The sequence below is a fragment of the Physeter macrocephalus genome, chromosome 2 (genome assembly GCF_002837175.3).
Source record: "Physeter macrocephalus isolate SW-GA chromosome 2, ASM283717v5, whole genome shotgun sequence".
Lineage (NCBI taxonomy): Eukaryota > Metazoa > Chordata > Mammalia > Artiodactyla > Physeteridae > Physeter > Physeter macrocephalus.
The window spans coordinates 48250727-48264784 of record NC_041215.1 but is presented as its reverse complement, the minus strand read 5'-3'; the positions used below and the strand labels follow the sequence as shown (position 1 = coordinate 48264784).

The window sequence follows — 14058 nt, the reverse complement described above, 5'->3', positions numbered from 1 at the left end:
AAATGTTTATTTAGAATAAGAAAACAAATGAGTGTATTCACGTAGGAAGCACAAATAGATAAACAAAACAATACCAAGCAAAGCGAAGAAAATGCAAATAGAATTTTAAAAATCTCAAACAGTAGCAGCATGCTCTGTGCCTTCATAGATTCTGCTTTGATCTGTGTGACCACAACTTATTTTCTTCTGTAAATAATATTGAGCTAAAAGACTAAAAGTCTATATGTAAAGTTGCCATATTGCTGGATCAGGAGAAGCATTCCCTTCTCCCAAAGCAACAATTTATATTTTGCAAGTCTCTTTTTGAATCAGGTTTTTCTTTCCAGATTTCTAAGTTTACATAATCTTCTTGAGAATTTCCCATTAAATCACTGAGTTAATTGTTGAGGAACATAACTCAAAAGAACTAGATCTTTGAAACCAAGTCCAAAATATGTTTAGAAGAGGGAAAGCATTGCACTCACAATAATTAGTGAAACATGGAATTCCTCTCATTACTACCGACATTTTTAAGGCAACATTGTCCTTGGAGAAATAAAAGATGAGGAGAGGAATGAATGTATGGAATAGAATTTGGCACATACTGTTTAATTTTATTTAGGTTAATAAAATGTTTCCAAATTAGGTCATTTTAAATGTAAAATGTGTTACTTCTTCTCAAGTTTTCCTTGCACATTACTATTTTGTTTAGTTATTTACTTAGCCCTCTGATCATTTCCAGAAGTAATCTAAGTTATATCCTGGAAAGATTAAAGGTTATAAAGAGGAAGGAACCAAAGGCAAAGTAAGGATGAGTAATGTAAATAAATCTGAGGGTGAGATTGGTATAAACAGGTTCATATCATGAAAAATGATCCAGAAATTTGGCTCTAAATTCTTAAAAGCTATTGCAAAGAGAGAAACATGATGAGTTTCAGGATTATTCACAAATATCCATTAAAATAACTCATAAGATGAAAAATTAATTTGTAAAGACAGAAAAGTTAGTATTAGTATTAAAGTAAGAGTGAAATAAAATTTTTCCTACAATTTCTCAGAAGTAGATCAAAAACAAAAGAAAAGGGAGTTAGCAGTTGGACCACTGCCCACATCCACCAAGGAAAAATATCTGCTAGGGAAAAAATAAAATATAAAGGAATATCTCTGTCTCTCTGTTGTAACAGGGAGTCATTAATAAAATTCAGTCCAGCTCCATACAAAGCAGGCAGTAGTTGTTACCTTATGAGGATGCTAACCCAAGAATCTTACTTTTCAAGGAACTGGAAAAGCGAGATTTTCATAGGAAAGCTTTAGATTTTTAAAAGGTCAATAGTATGTTTACTAAATTAAACATACTGAGGGACAGATTCAATATGGGAGCTGCCAGCCTTCAACTCTTATTTTAAACAATGTAGAAAAAATCAATAGACTATACCTTCTATTCTTTATTAAGTATTTGAAATCACTGGGTGAGAATAACCTGAAATACAACTTTTGTATGTTATTGGTTGAGCTCATACAACAGGTTATAAAATTCAACTGAGCCAAAGTGTGTTTAGTTTTGTTTTCATGGAAGGTTAAGTACAAGGAAAAAGAACCAAAGGCCATTCACTGCTGTATGGAAGTTGCCTTCTTCATCACAGAATTACTTAGAGAGCTGAAAACGCCTTGGAACTCCATTTGATTTGTCTTTTTTCTTCTTGAATACTGAAATCACATAGGATTTTCAAGTTACCTTTAAAAAGATCCCAAGTTTAAAGGCTTCACAGTATATTGTTTATGAAACCAGTCTCAACATTCTTTACCACTGTAGTAGTTAAGTTGTACTGCTAAATAGGGCACTCTGCATATACTCAATTAAATATGGTAGGAAGTGGCTATATCACATTTCAGGTATATCATCCAAATGTGCAGACACTCTACCATCTTTATTGATTGTGTCTATGCACCCAAGTATTTTGTTAAATCATGAAGACTCTATATATCCAAAGTCAGAATAATTTGGATCATTAGGAAAGTAGAAAAATCTCTGTTTTTGGAAGGGACTTCAATGCCAGCCTAAACTCGGCCCCTTCTCTTTAAATTGGGTGTAATTACTATGTGTTCTTAGGAGTAGCTACTTTTGGAAATTAGGTTTTCAGTGAATTGGAACTCCTATTTTCTACCAACAGAACTTTTTACTCTTACTTCAGTGGGGATCCTTTTTATCTCTTTTTTTCGTTAGGTGTTATTTCAGCATTACTACTTTAAGAATACTTGGGAAGTAGAAGCAAGTCTATTCTGTGCATCTTTAAAATATTTATCAACTGACATATTATAGTTGTTGAAATTCTTTAAATAAATAAACAAATCAGGAAATGAATTATTTATATCATAGAAAATAACAACAAAAAATGTTAGTGAAAATAATCATTTACACATATCCAATTTATTCCTCCCAACGACCCTGCAGGCTCTCTACTTTCCATGTGAACAAACAGAGGTCTCAAAAGATCAAGTAGCTGCCTTGGTGATAGAAGTGTTATTATTAGCTTTGACCTTAATTTAGTCTAATCTTAACTCAACCACATGATTCTGTTGACCTGAAGCAAACTGACTGACAGATATTTCTCCAGTGAAGATGAGGTTATTCAGGATCAGCAGAAAATCTCAATTTAGGGTCTGAAACACTGGTGAGCCGTGTGCAAGTTCCCACATGGGAAGGGAAGGAGAACACTTTTATAGAAAGGAAAAGAAATTTGGGAGGGCTATAGTAAACAAAGAGTCCAAGGATTTTCATTGACAGAGTCCTTTCCTGGAAAGAAGAAGTGTCATTATTCTCCTGCTGGGCTTTGCTGTCATTGCAGGATATGAGAGCTTTCCCTTCTGGTCTCTCACCTCTATTTAATTGAGGATACTTTTTATTAATTTTTTTTACATTTTTATCTTTTGATTAAGATCTTTTGCTGAAAGCATCACTGATCAATAGTCAGATTTTCTAGTTTCAGTGGCTTTTTGTCCCTCAGTGTCAGGAAAGACCATTTCCAGTAGTGTCTCACACTGGAAACCTAGTAAGGTCACATTTAAGTAACAAGGAGGGGCAGGAGGGAGAACTCTCAGGCACTTTTTATTTAAAGTCCATACGTTATCAAGATCATAGACCCTGGAGATCATCTGAATCTTTATGTCAGCATCGAAGGTTGGTGACAAACTTCCAACAGGCCTGGTATAGATAACTTGGGAAAGCTGTGTCTTCAGATGTCGACTGCCTCAATTTCCGAGAAGTATTTCCTTTCAGGTCACTGGATGATGTGCAGGTCCAGTCAGGGTTCAGCACCTTCTTTAGGTGTGTCACATGAATCAAGAGTCTATTCCTTGGAGTTTGGTGGCACAAGGGTTGGTTAACAGTACTTAGTATGGTCTTTCCAGCAAGGTTGAGGAAAATTCTTCTGGTAGTATCTTTTCCAATAGACAAAATCTCCAGGTTCCAAGGTATTTGTCTCCCAAGTGCACACTGTGAAAAGGTTGCTCTACCAAAGCTTGGTTATTTTTAATAGAAGCAAGCAAGGCTTTTCAGTACTACAGTATGTCTCCTTTTATAAGTTATGGATAAAAAAAAGCAGGAGTCAAGTTCATTGGGCATCCTGGGACTATCTCAAAGGGTGAAAGGTTATGAATTCCCGAAAGGATGGATCTGAAATTTAAAAGGACCAATGGCAATGCTTTTGGCCAAGGTATTTGGAGGACTTCTACAAATTTTGCCAGTTGGTAATAATAAATGCCATTAGTATGTTCAACTATACCTGAGGATTGAGGGTTGTGAGTGTGTTTTAAAGTGTTGTAAAATCAGCCAAACATCACAGACTTGTCAAAGCACCTGGCCCTTAAAATGGATTCCCAGATTACTATAAAGTTTGAGAGGAGCTCCTCCAAGTAGGGGTAATCTTTCCCAAAAGGACTTTAGCCACAGAAAAGGCAATAGCCTGTCTGCGAGGGAAGGCTTCAGTCCAGTGGGAAAACATACAGACTGTGACTGAAACATATTTATATCCATGAGATGGAGGAAGTTGTATGAAATCCATCTGCCAGACTTTGAATTGTCCATTAGACAGTTTAAAATATCCAGAAGCAGTACAAACAGGCTTCCCTGGGTTGTACTTCAGACAAGTAGGACAAGTGAGGTAGACACTTTTTGCAGCCTTGTTAATGTTTTGCCAACAATATTGATTCATCATTTTGTCAATAGACCAATAGTTTAGTGTATGTATTATGATGAGGAGTGGGGATTTTAGAGTCTCTGGTAGTACTGAGTTATTTGGTCCAAACCAGAGCTTTCTCTTTTTTCCAAACAAACAATTGTTAAATTTCCAATCTTGTTTTTCCTTTTCTGAGTCCCATTGTTAGGCTTCTGTAGCCAGTTTTTCTAAATTATCATTTGGGGAGATGTCCCTTTGGATGATGACAGAGGTTTGGCTGCTGTTTGTCCCTTTAAGGACAGCATTCCTTGCAGAAATATAAGCAAGGTGATTTCCCTTAGTTTCCAGAGAGTCAAGTTTAGCATGCATCAGAATCTTAATAATAGCTAAAATGGAAGGTAAAAGTATTGTGTTCAATAATTCCTGAACATAAGGACTATTTTTAATTTTATTTCCACTGGAAATAAGGAAGCAACATTCCACAACATTCCAAAATCATGAGTTACTCTGAAAGCATATCTATCTGTATAAACATTGGCAGTTTTGTCCTTGACCAAAGTACAAGCCCATGTAAGGGTGTGTAATTCAGCCTATTGGGCCAAAGTAGTCATAAGTAAAGACACTGCCTTAACAACGTCAAAAGGAGTTATAATAACATAACCAACACAATATTTTTCATTGTTACCTTTTAAACAAGAACCATCAGTGAACCATGAGAAGTCAACACTACCCAGTGGAATTTCCTATAGATCATTACAAGGAGACAGGAGGTTGTCTATCAACATTAAGCAGTCATGAAGGACATTGTTGGTGACAGAAGGGAGAAGAGTAGCCAGGTTAAAGTTATTATCATGTAAAAGAGTTACATGAAGGACAGATAACAAAGGGACTTCATGGGATATGAGGCAGCTAGCTGAGAAGTGTTGAGTACGATGAGAATTCAGGTTGACTTTCACTGCATGAGGTACAAAAATGATTAAAGGACATTCCACAATTTTCTCAGTGGCTTTAACAAAAAGGGCAGTGACTGCAGTGATTCTAATACATGTGCCACAGGGTCCAGCTGCTGGCTATATGGATGGTGGTTGCCAAGTTTTTGGGTGAGTACCCCAAAGTTATTCCCTTTTCTTGTCATCCATGAAAGAGTAAAAGGGAATCTGATAATAAGGAATCTCAAAGGCAGGTGGGTTCATCAAACTCTCCTTTAGGGCCTTGAGGGCTATGTCAGTCAGTTCTTCCCACAAAACTGGGTCAGGTGGTTGTTATTGTTGAGAAAAACATAAGAAATTTGGCTTTAAAAGAGAAATTTGGAATCCAATTTCAGCAATAACCAACTGGTCTGAGAAAACTTCACAGTAGCCCTTAGTCTGGGGTTTTGGAAAACTTAGGACACCATGAAGTGTATCTGGATCTAGGTGTAGCCCTTGCTCTGATATTGGATGACTGAAATATTGAACCTGGGTTTGGGCAAACTGCAATTTTTCTTTGGCGACCTTAAGTCCTTTTAAGGCCAAAAGCTTTATTAAGTGGACACTGCCTTCCTGTGAAGAGGCTTAAGAAGGAGGGCAAAGAAGCAAATCATCCACATATTGCAGCAAAGTAAAACCCTTAGAGAACTTTATATCATTCATACCAGCCTTCAAGATTTGCAAAAAATAAGAAGGACTCTCAGTATATCCCTGAGGCATTACTGTCCAGGTGAATTGTTTTTTTTACTCTCAAGTAAAGGCAGAAAGGTATTGGCTGTCTTCATCAACTGGAATATGAAAGAATGCACTGCATAAATCAGTTACAGTGAAGAATTCATTTCTGGTGGGAAAGGATGTTAGTAACATATGAGAGTTAGGAACAACAAGGTGTTGAAGGATGACAGTGTTGTTTACTGCTCAGAATTCCTGAAAAAACCTCCACCTTTGGCCCTTTGCTTTTCTCACTGGTAAAATGGAGTGTTACAGGGGCTAGTACAGGGGATAATGAGGACTTGAGCCTGTATTCTTCTATTATGGGCTTTAAGGTTTTCCTTTAGGGTATTGATTAATTCTGGGAAGAGGTTTTGAGGATTCTGTTTAAATTTTGATGGGAGATGCACTGTGAATTTTGCAAACATCCGTTGCAGATTTTGCCAATAAGGAAAGTGGTAGCTGATTCAATAGGGACAAATGATCCATATTTTCAGAATCTGCTCTAGTACCATCAGAGATAGAACAAATAAAAGATATTAGAGGGCCACTTAATTTACCTGGTTGGTTCTTTGATGATACTGTCAATTTCTAGAATTGTTTTCCCCTTTTTGGAGAAAGAATTTCTGGCATACTTCTCTAAGAAGTTTCCAGCCTAATAAATGGATAGGGGTAGAGGAACTAAGGAGAAAAGAATGTGTATCTCTCAAAGGGCCTGAACAAAAGGGAATACATTCGGACATAGGACCCTCTTGAGGTTCATTAGAAATCCCCACTATTTGAATTGTTTTAGTACTCCAAGGCAGGGGCTGTTTTATGGTAGTGGGGTTGAGCACTCAAGAGTGTGGTATCAATTAGGACTGGAAGAGATTCATCCTCTAGTTGGAGAAATGTTTCTCCAAGCTGATTAAGAGGGAGGATTTTTTTGGAGAAAGAATTTCTGGCATACTTCTCTAAGAAGTTTCCAGCCTAATAAATGGATAGGGGTAGAGGAACTAAGGAGAAAAGAATGTGTATCTCTCAAAGGGCCTGAACAAAAGGGAATACATTCGGACATAGGACCCTCTTGAGGTTCATTAGAAATCCCCACTATTTGAATTGTTTTAGTACTCCAAGGCAGGGGCTGTTTTATGGTAGTGGGGTTGAGAGAGTGTGGCTCTGGTATCAATTAGGACTGGAAGAGATTCATCCCCAATCTGGAGAAATGTTTCTCCAAGCTGATTAAGAGGGAGGATTGGGAAGAGCCCCTCCAGTTCCTCTGAGCCCACCACTGAGAATTGGAGGGCGTTGGAAAGGCTGGTTAGAGGGATGAAGGCTCTACAGCGCTTAAGTTTGTAACAATCTCTTTTCTAATGCCCTGGTCTTTGCAATAATAGCAAAAACTACGAGGGTTTTGGGTTTGTTTAGGAGCCTTCATTTGTTGGAGTTGAAGATTAACAATTTTGATGGTCTTCCTTTGATGTGATTCATATAGAGTACAAGAAATCTGGTTTGTTAGATTAACTAAATCTGAAGTGGATATAGTTTCCCATTTCAAGCTAGTCCTTTTTACTAAAAGGGAAGGATCTTAGTTCAGCCCATTAATAAACAGAGTTAAAAGCTCCTTGAGTTAATCAACATCTGAAGGAAGACCAGAATTTTCTTTAAAGACAATCAAAAGTCAACTGTAATTTTTATGAACAGATTTGCAGATTTTTGTGTGCAAGCCTGAATTTTGTTTCAGTCAACAGGCTTTGGAAAAGCCCTAGTAATTGCTCAGTAAAGTTGCGTAGCAATTTTCTGAGCCTGACACATAATAAGATAGCAGGTTGTTCTCTTGGTTGGAATTCTGGGCATCTTTCAGGATTTTCTCAATTAGCAATTTTCACTCAATGCTGGGCCTGACCTTCACTGATGAGCATATGAACTAGCTGATATAAGTTAGAGAAACCAGGTTGGTGAGTTGGAGTGATTATATTAAATTCCTCAGCAAAACTATGAGGATCTTTGGTTACTTTGGGAAAATCTTTGACTATGGCTCACAGTTCAGCTTTAGTTCAGGGAGTATAAGATATTAAAGATTTAGCCTCTGGACCTTCAGAAGGCTTAATTTTAAAGAAACATGTTCTGACAGGTTCAGAGGAAAAGGGAAGGTTCGCCAGAGAAGGAGTATTGGGGGATTTGAGGGTACAGTGGAGGCATAGGCAGCATAGAAAGGAAGGAGGGAGATGGCACCAGAGGTGGAGCCTGAGACAAAGGCGCCAAGGAAGAAGAGCCTGAGGCTTTGAGTGCCACTTTATCTTTCTTTCATCATTTCTTTTCCTCAGTTAATCTTAAAATCTTATTTTGCAGAGAGGCAATTTTAGAGTCCTGACTATATTGGGAAGCCTCAAAATACCAATTGAAATAAGCATTCCACTCAGTTCTGCAAATTTTTGAGCTATTGTAGCCCAATTTGGTTTTAAGGAAATTAAGTTTGGGGATTTCTGAAATTCCCCATAACAGCTATTGACATTCTAAATTGCCTTTGGTCAGGTTGTTCCATTTAGTTAGCAGTGCCCATGAGGAAGGACTGTGGCTTTTAAACATAAAATTGACCAGAGTCCCTATAACGGAGGAGGGCTTCAAAATACTTAGATAACTGGAGTCTCATTTCCTAGAGATTTTCCCTCTAGAATAAAGAACAATTTTCAAACAGCTTAAACAGCTTACAGCCCAACTGGTTCGATTCAGACAGCTTGTAAAACAATCCCAGCCAATTCAAAGGAAACAGCTTAAAGGAGCCATGCCAAAGTCTTTTTCAGCCAGTTTCCAGAGAATTATCCTTTCAAAAGAATAGGCCAAAGGCTGAAAAACCTGGCACTGTTGCAGAGAACCCCTGTTTTCAGAGGAATGGGTCAAAGATTAGCCAGCTTCAGGTGAAGCAGTTCCTGTTCCGAGGGGAATACGCAAAGCTAACCAGTTTCAGTGAAAGAGTCTGATATCAAAATAAGACTCAAGTGCCAAACAAGTACTCACATGCAGAACAAGGCCTTAACCAGAAAGACAAAAGCTTTAAGTAGATTCTGAATAGAGCCTGGAGAGCTTCAGATGGAAAGAGGGTGTGAGTTTGGATCTAAGAGAAAGACTTGCCTTTAAACTTCAGGGTCAGCAGGAAAAGCAGTGAGCAACAATAGACTCAGCTGTGGGTACTGCACCTATATATTCACCAGCCCCTGAGCCATCGGGAGTCTTCTCTGGTCCCCTTATGGGCCACCAAACTGTTGACCTAAAACAAACTGAGAGCCAGATATTTCTCCAGCAAAGACTGGTGTATTTGGGATTGGCAAAGAATTGCAATTTGGAGTCTGCACCATGGTGAGCTATGTGCAAGTTCCCTCACAGCAAGGAAAAAGGAATGCTTTTATAGAGAGTAAAAAGGAAGATGGGAGGGCTCTAGTAAACAACGAGTCCATGGATTTTCATAGGCTGAGTCCTTGACAGGAAAGAAGGGTCTTTCTTCTTCCTCTTGGGCTCTGCTACAGCTGCAGGGTGTAAGAGATCTCCCCTTCTGGTCTCCCAACTCTACTTAACTGAGGTTTCTATTTATTGATATTTTTACAATTCCTACCAAATCAGCTCATTAAATAATGAGAAACTCACCTGGACTTGCTTCAATTTTATAATGATGTAGAATAATTGCTTTTATAGATATAATGTAAATTGACTGTTGACTATAGCTACCTGAGATGCACAATAAACTTGTTACATTAAAACTTTGGTCTAGAAAAATGTATACTAAAATATTTACTTTACAACAGTATTTGGAGATTCTGGTTATTATATCTCATAATATTAGATATTAATACAAATTTAATGTACTGCCGATTACAGTCATATTTTTCAACTGTTATACTGTAGAAACATCTATATGCCCAACATTTATTTTTCCTTATTCTTGTTTATGCTTACCTACAAAATTTAGCCTATATTTTTAGTCATCAGGTTTTGAGTGATAATGTTATCTGGGCACTATGTGAATTATTAATTGATAAATTGACTTTGACTGCATAGTGCCTCATAAAATTCTTTTGTGTCTGTTCTGATTCTAAACTTGAAATCTTATGTCCTGAATAATTTTTTTAATTATCTGAGGGTTTTGTTTTTCAACATTTTGGACATTATTCTTCAAAAATTTTGTTAGTCAGAATGTACTTCTTATTTTCTTTTTGGTTGTTTACCTGTTACCAGTGTGAAAGAAATTATCTAAAGAGATGTCATAAGATCAACAAAAGTCTAAACATTTGGAGTAGAATGCGAAATCTCTTTTATGTGCTATAGAGAAAATACCTTCAACAATCACACTGATGCTAATTAAAATCACAACAGAATATCCACATACTATCTTACTGCTCTTTCTTTTTTTTCCTAACATTCATCACTTTTAGGAATTCTGTGGGAGGCAAGAACTATTTTCTCTAATAAAGTTTCTAAAACAAATTTGAAAATGCTAGAGCGTATTGCAGCTATTAAACAATAAAGTAAAAATATATTCTCTCTAGGATCATTATAATGCCTAAAGAAAGAAAAAAATTGAAAAAAAATATTATCAAGTAAAATCATAATTCCTCTCTTGTCTTCCTCTCTCTGCCTCTCTCCCTCATTTCAATTTAAGAGATTCGTTCTCCTGCTGGTTGTAATGGGAATGAATTTCAGTGTCACCCTGATGGAAATTGCATTCCTGATCTGTGGCGCTGTGATGGGGAAAAAGACTGTGAAGATGGTAGTGATGAAAAAGGCTGCAGTGGTACCTTACGATTGTGTGATCACAAAACCAAGTTTTCCTGTCGGAGTACAGGTAAGCAGAACACTGGGTTCAACTTCTACCTCAGGCCTGCTTCCTTGATGTAGGTTCCTTTGGGGCCCTCCTCAATCCATATCTCACCTTTATAAAAAGTATCCTTGTGTTTCTAGTAGGTTTGCTCACATTCTGTACATGACAGTAATAGTAGGTAACATTTATTGAGAACTATCTGTGGACTTGGCACAGTTCTAAGAATGTTCTCTGCATGAACTCATTTCATCATGCTAATTCACAATGAGAAAACTGAGGCCGAGAGCAGTTTTTAACTTTCTCAAATTAAAAAGTCAAAAGAATTTTTAACTTGCTGGCTCACAGAGCCAGCATGGAAGAAATGGAATTTGAAACCAGGCAATCTGGATTCAGAGTCTGGAATTTCACAGTCCAGAAAGAGACATGTGTGCCAAACCCATTTACAGCATTCCCCTTTGCATAGATAAATCCTTACCATAAAATTTAATGAAGATGACTAGGGGAAAGAAAGGCATAATTATATGCATTTATTTTCAACCAGTTTCCTAAATTTTATTGTGCTGTCGCTAGTCTCCATTAAAATGAAAGTGATGAGTTTCAGATCATTCAAACCTTTGATTTGTTTTGAGAGTCACTGAAGCTTTTTGTATAAGTTATTCTAATATTTTGATGTTTCCCTTTTGTTTTTCTCCATGCAGTAGGTGTTACCTAACATGAAAAACTAACTTATTTACTTCCTTCTCTATGCCAGATGATGAGCTGAAGTTTAGAGAATTAACTATTGTGGTATAATTTGTGAAACGATTGGTATCATTATCCAAATAACCCGTGGAAAGAATTTTCTGTAGATTTTAGGGTGCATTCTGGAATCATCTCTGGGAGTTCTTCTTAATGTGAAATTGCTTCCGAATTGCTTAATCAGGAGTTCTTGGTGATTCATTTTGCCCTTTATTAAGTATTTCAACCAAAAGATAGAAATGAAAAGTTATCACAGCTGTGAGTAAGCAGATACTCTAGGAACCACATGGCCCATGAGCATTTAAAGATTATAAAAAGGAATTGTGTTTCTTTTCTTAAACACACCTCCTGGCTATAATTAAGCCTGTAAATAAGAGATAAAGATATAAATATAAGCTAACATGGGCATAGGTAAATAAATACTCCTAAGGCCTACTCCTAGTGAGGGAGTTGTATTTTCAAATGATTATTTTTCCAACAATATTTTTAACAGGTAACTCTTTTCAATTATTACATAAAGATTCTTAGTTTGGGAGTTATTGGTTAGAAGAATGTGACTTTGAGTTTAGAAATTATCATAATGGAACATTTCATATTAGTTGAAAATGAGTAGATGAATAACTCGTTAAATGAATGAATTATTAACTAAATAAGCAAGTTTTTATTTAACAGGCTAATTCTGATGCCAAAGAGCCAATTATTTGACTCAGGCTAACATTATTCTAAGTGCATATTTTTTCTCCTTTTGCTTCTGGCATTTGTTTGATTGGACTAATGCTGAAATATATCAGATAACAGTCTTTAACAGGTATACGACTAAGGAACTGGCAAGGCTATAGGGAAACAAAATAAAAATATTAATTTACTTGGAAAATCCTGAGCTAAAACTAACTGAATATGCTATCAAGATTTAGCAAATTTAGAAGTAAAACCAGGCTGAAATTTCCTTATGAAGAAAGAAATTATGAATGCCTTCATAATAAAGTAATTTCTAAAAGTTGTATGTTAGTAAAAACTGGTTTGAACTGTCTGTGACATAAAACATGGAGAGAAAACATATAAATAATAAATAACAGGGTTAAGTAAAGTTAATAGAAAATTTCAAGTGATTGTGATTTATCTTGTATGTGTGTATTGACGTTTTGCAATGAACTTTTATGAAACAGCTTTTTCTGAATATGACTCAACTTAAAAATAAATCTGAATTATGATGAAGATGGCTGATATAGGGAGGAAAAAACCTTTTCCTCTGCCCACACAGAGGGGACAAGACAAAGGAAAAGGACTTTGAGTTTATAGGGATGGCAAATTGTGGAAAGGTAAATGTATGGGGAAACTAATGGAAGATAAAGGCTAGTTAATAACATTTGTGTAGGTCCATTTTGATACTGACTTTCCATCATCTTCATGGCCTTAGAACTTCCCTGGGAAAGTGTTTTATGGCAGTTCTCATTTCTCAAAAGTTTATGCTTTTAGTCAGATAGGGGAAGCTACTTTTTCTGCATCTACTCAATCTCAAATGCTTCACCTCAAAATAATCCTTATGATAAAGTGTCATATTTTGGAAGTAGTGTATTTTGATCCCACACAGTGGATATCTTTGGAGAATTGGATCCTGAGAGACATTTTTATGCATGTTGATTTGGGATTTGAGTTATCCACTTAATAATGTTAAGATGTTTGTATCAAATGGTCATCATGTAAACCAAAATTTAATATTAAAAAGCAGAACTGCAATAAAACTCATGTTGCATTGTAAAAGGGAAATGTGGTGTAACATAGTGACTATAATTGATGATACTGTATTGTATAACTGAAATTTGCTAAGTGTGGAACTTAAGTGTTCTCACAGTGAATGAATGAATGAATGAATAAATATCCGCGGAATATGAAAGGTAGTAATTTAACCATTGATCTGCTTCTGATTTAATCCCTGGCTTAAATATAGTAAAGCAAAATGTATCAAACTACTTGAGTAATAATTCACAATGTATGAATATTTATGAACATTGCAGATATTAAAGTGAACCACAAATATACGCATTGGATTAAAAATATGTACACATCTATTAATTTTGTGATATTTTTAAGTTTAATTAAATTCTCAGCTTTACAAGCTAAAAGACCTTTAAACTATTCAAGATGTTTAATTCAGAGTTCATATTTATTTTTAAAAAAATTCTGAACGCTAGCTTGAGCATTTAAAAGTTTTCAGGGCAATCAATTTATATTTGTTGGTTACAATGGCTTTTATACATAAATTGCTATCATTAGTATAAAAACATAGGCACATTACTGTTTCTTTATTCCAATAAAGGAAAGAATGAGAGCTAAATTAAGTTAAAGTACAATTCAACCATTATCATCTTAGAGTCTCTAATCTCAAAGGGTCCATCTTTGACCAAGAACTATACTCTCCCACATCTGGTCTCTCACAAGTTGCAGTTAGGGTGACCTTTGAACAGCAGGGGTTTGAACTACATCCATTTATATGCAAAATTTTTAAAATAAATATATTGGAAACTTTTTTTGGAGATTGGCAAGAATTTGCAGAAACTTACAGAGGAACCACATAGCCTAGAAATATTGAAAAAATTAAGAAAAAGGTACATCATGAATGCATAAAATATATGTAGATACTTGTCTATTTTATCCATTGCTACCATAAAATCTACACAAATCTTATAAACAGTTA

The 14058-nt window shown here is 35.9% G+C and overlaps 1 protein-coding gene across 1 annotated transcript in view; it reads left to right on the top strand.

Moving 5' to 3' along the window:
* LRP1B (LDL receptor related protein 1B) overlaps positions 1-14058 on the top strand; it is a 1933320-nt gene that overhangs the window by 1195329 nt on the left and 723933 nt on the right. Inside the window, exon 21 of the mRNA XM_024122386.1 lies at positions 10467-10649. Within this exon, the coding sequence (XP_023978154.1) occupies positions 10467-10649 (183 nt within the window). The remainder of the gene's footprint in view (positions 1-10466; positions 10650-14058) is intronic.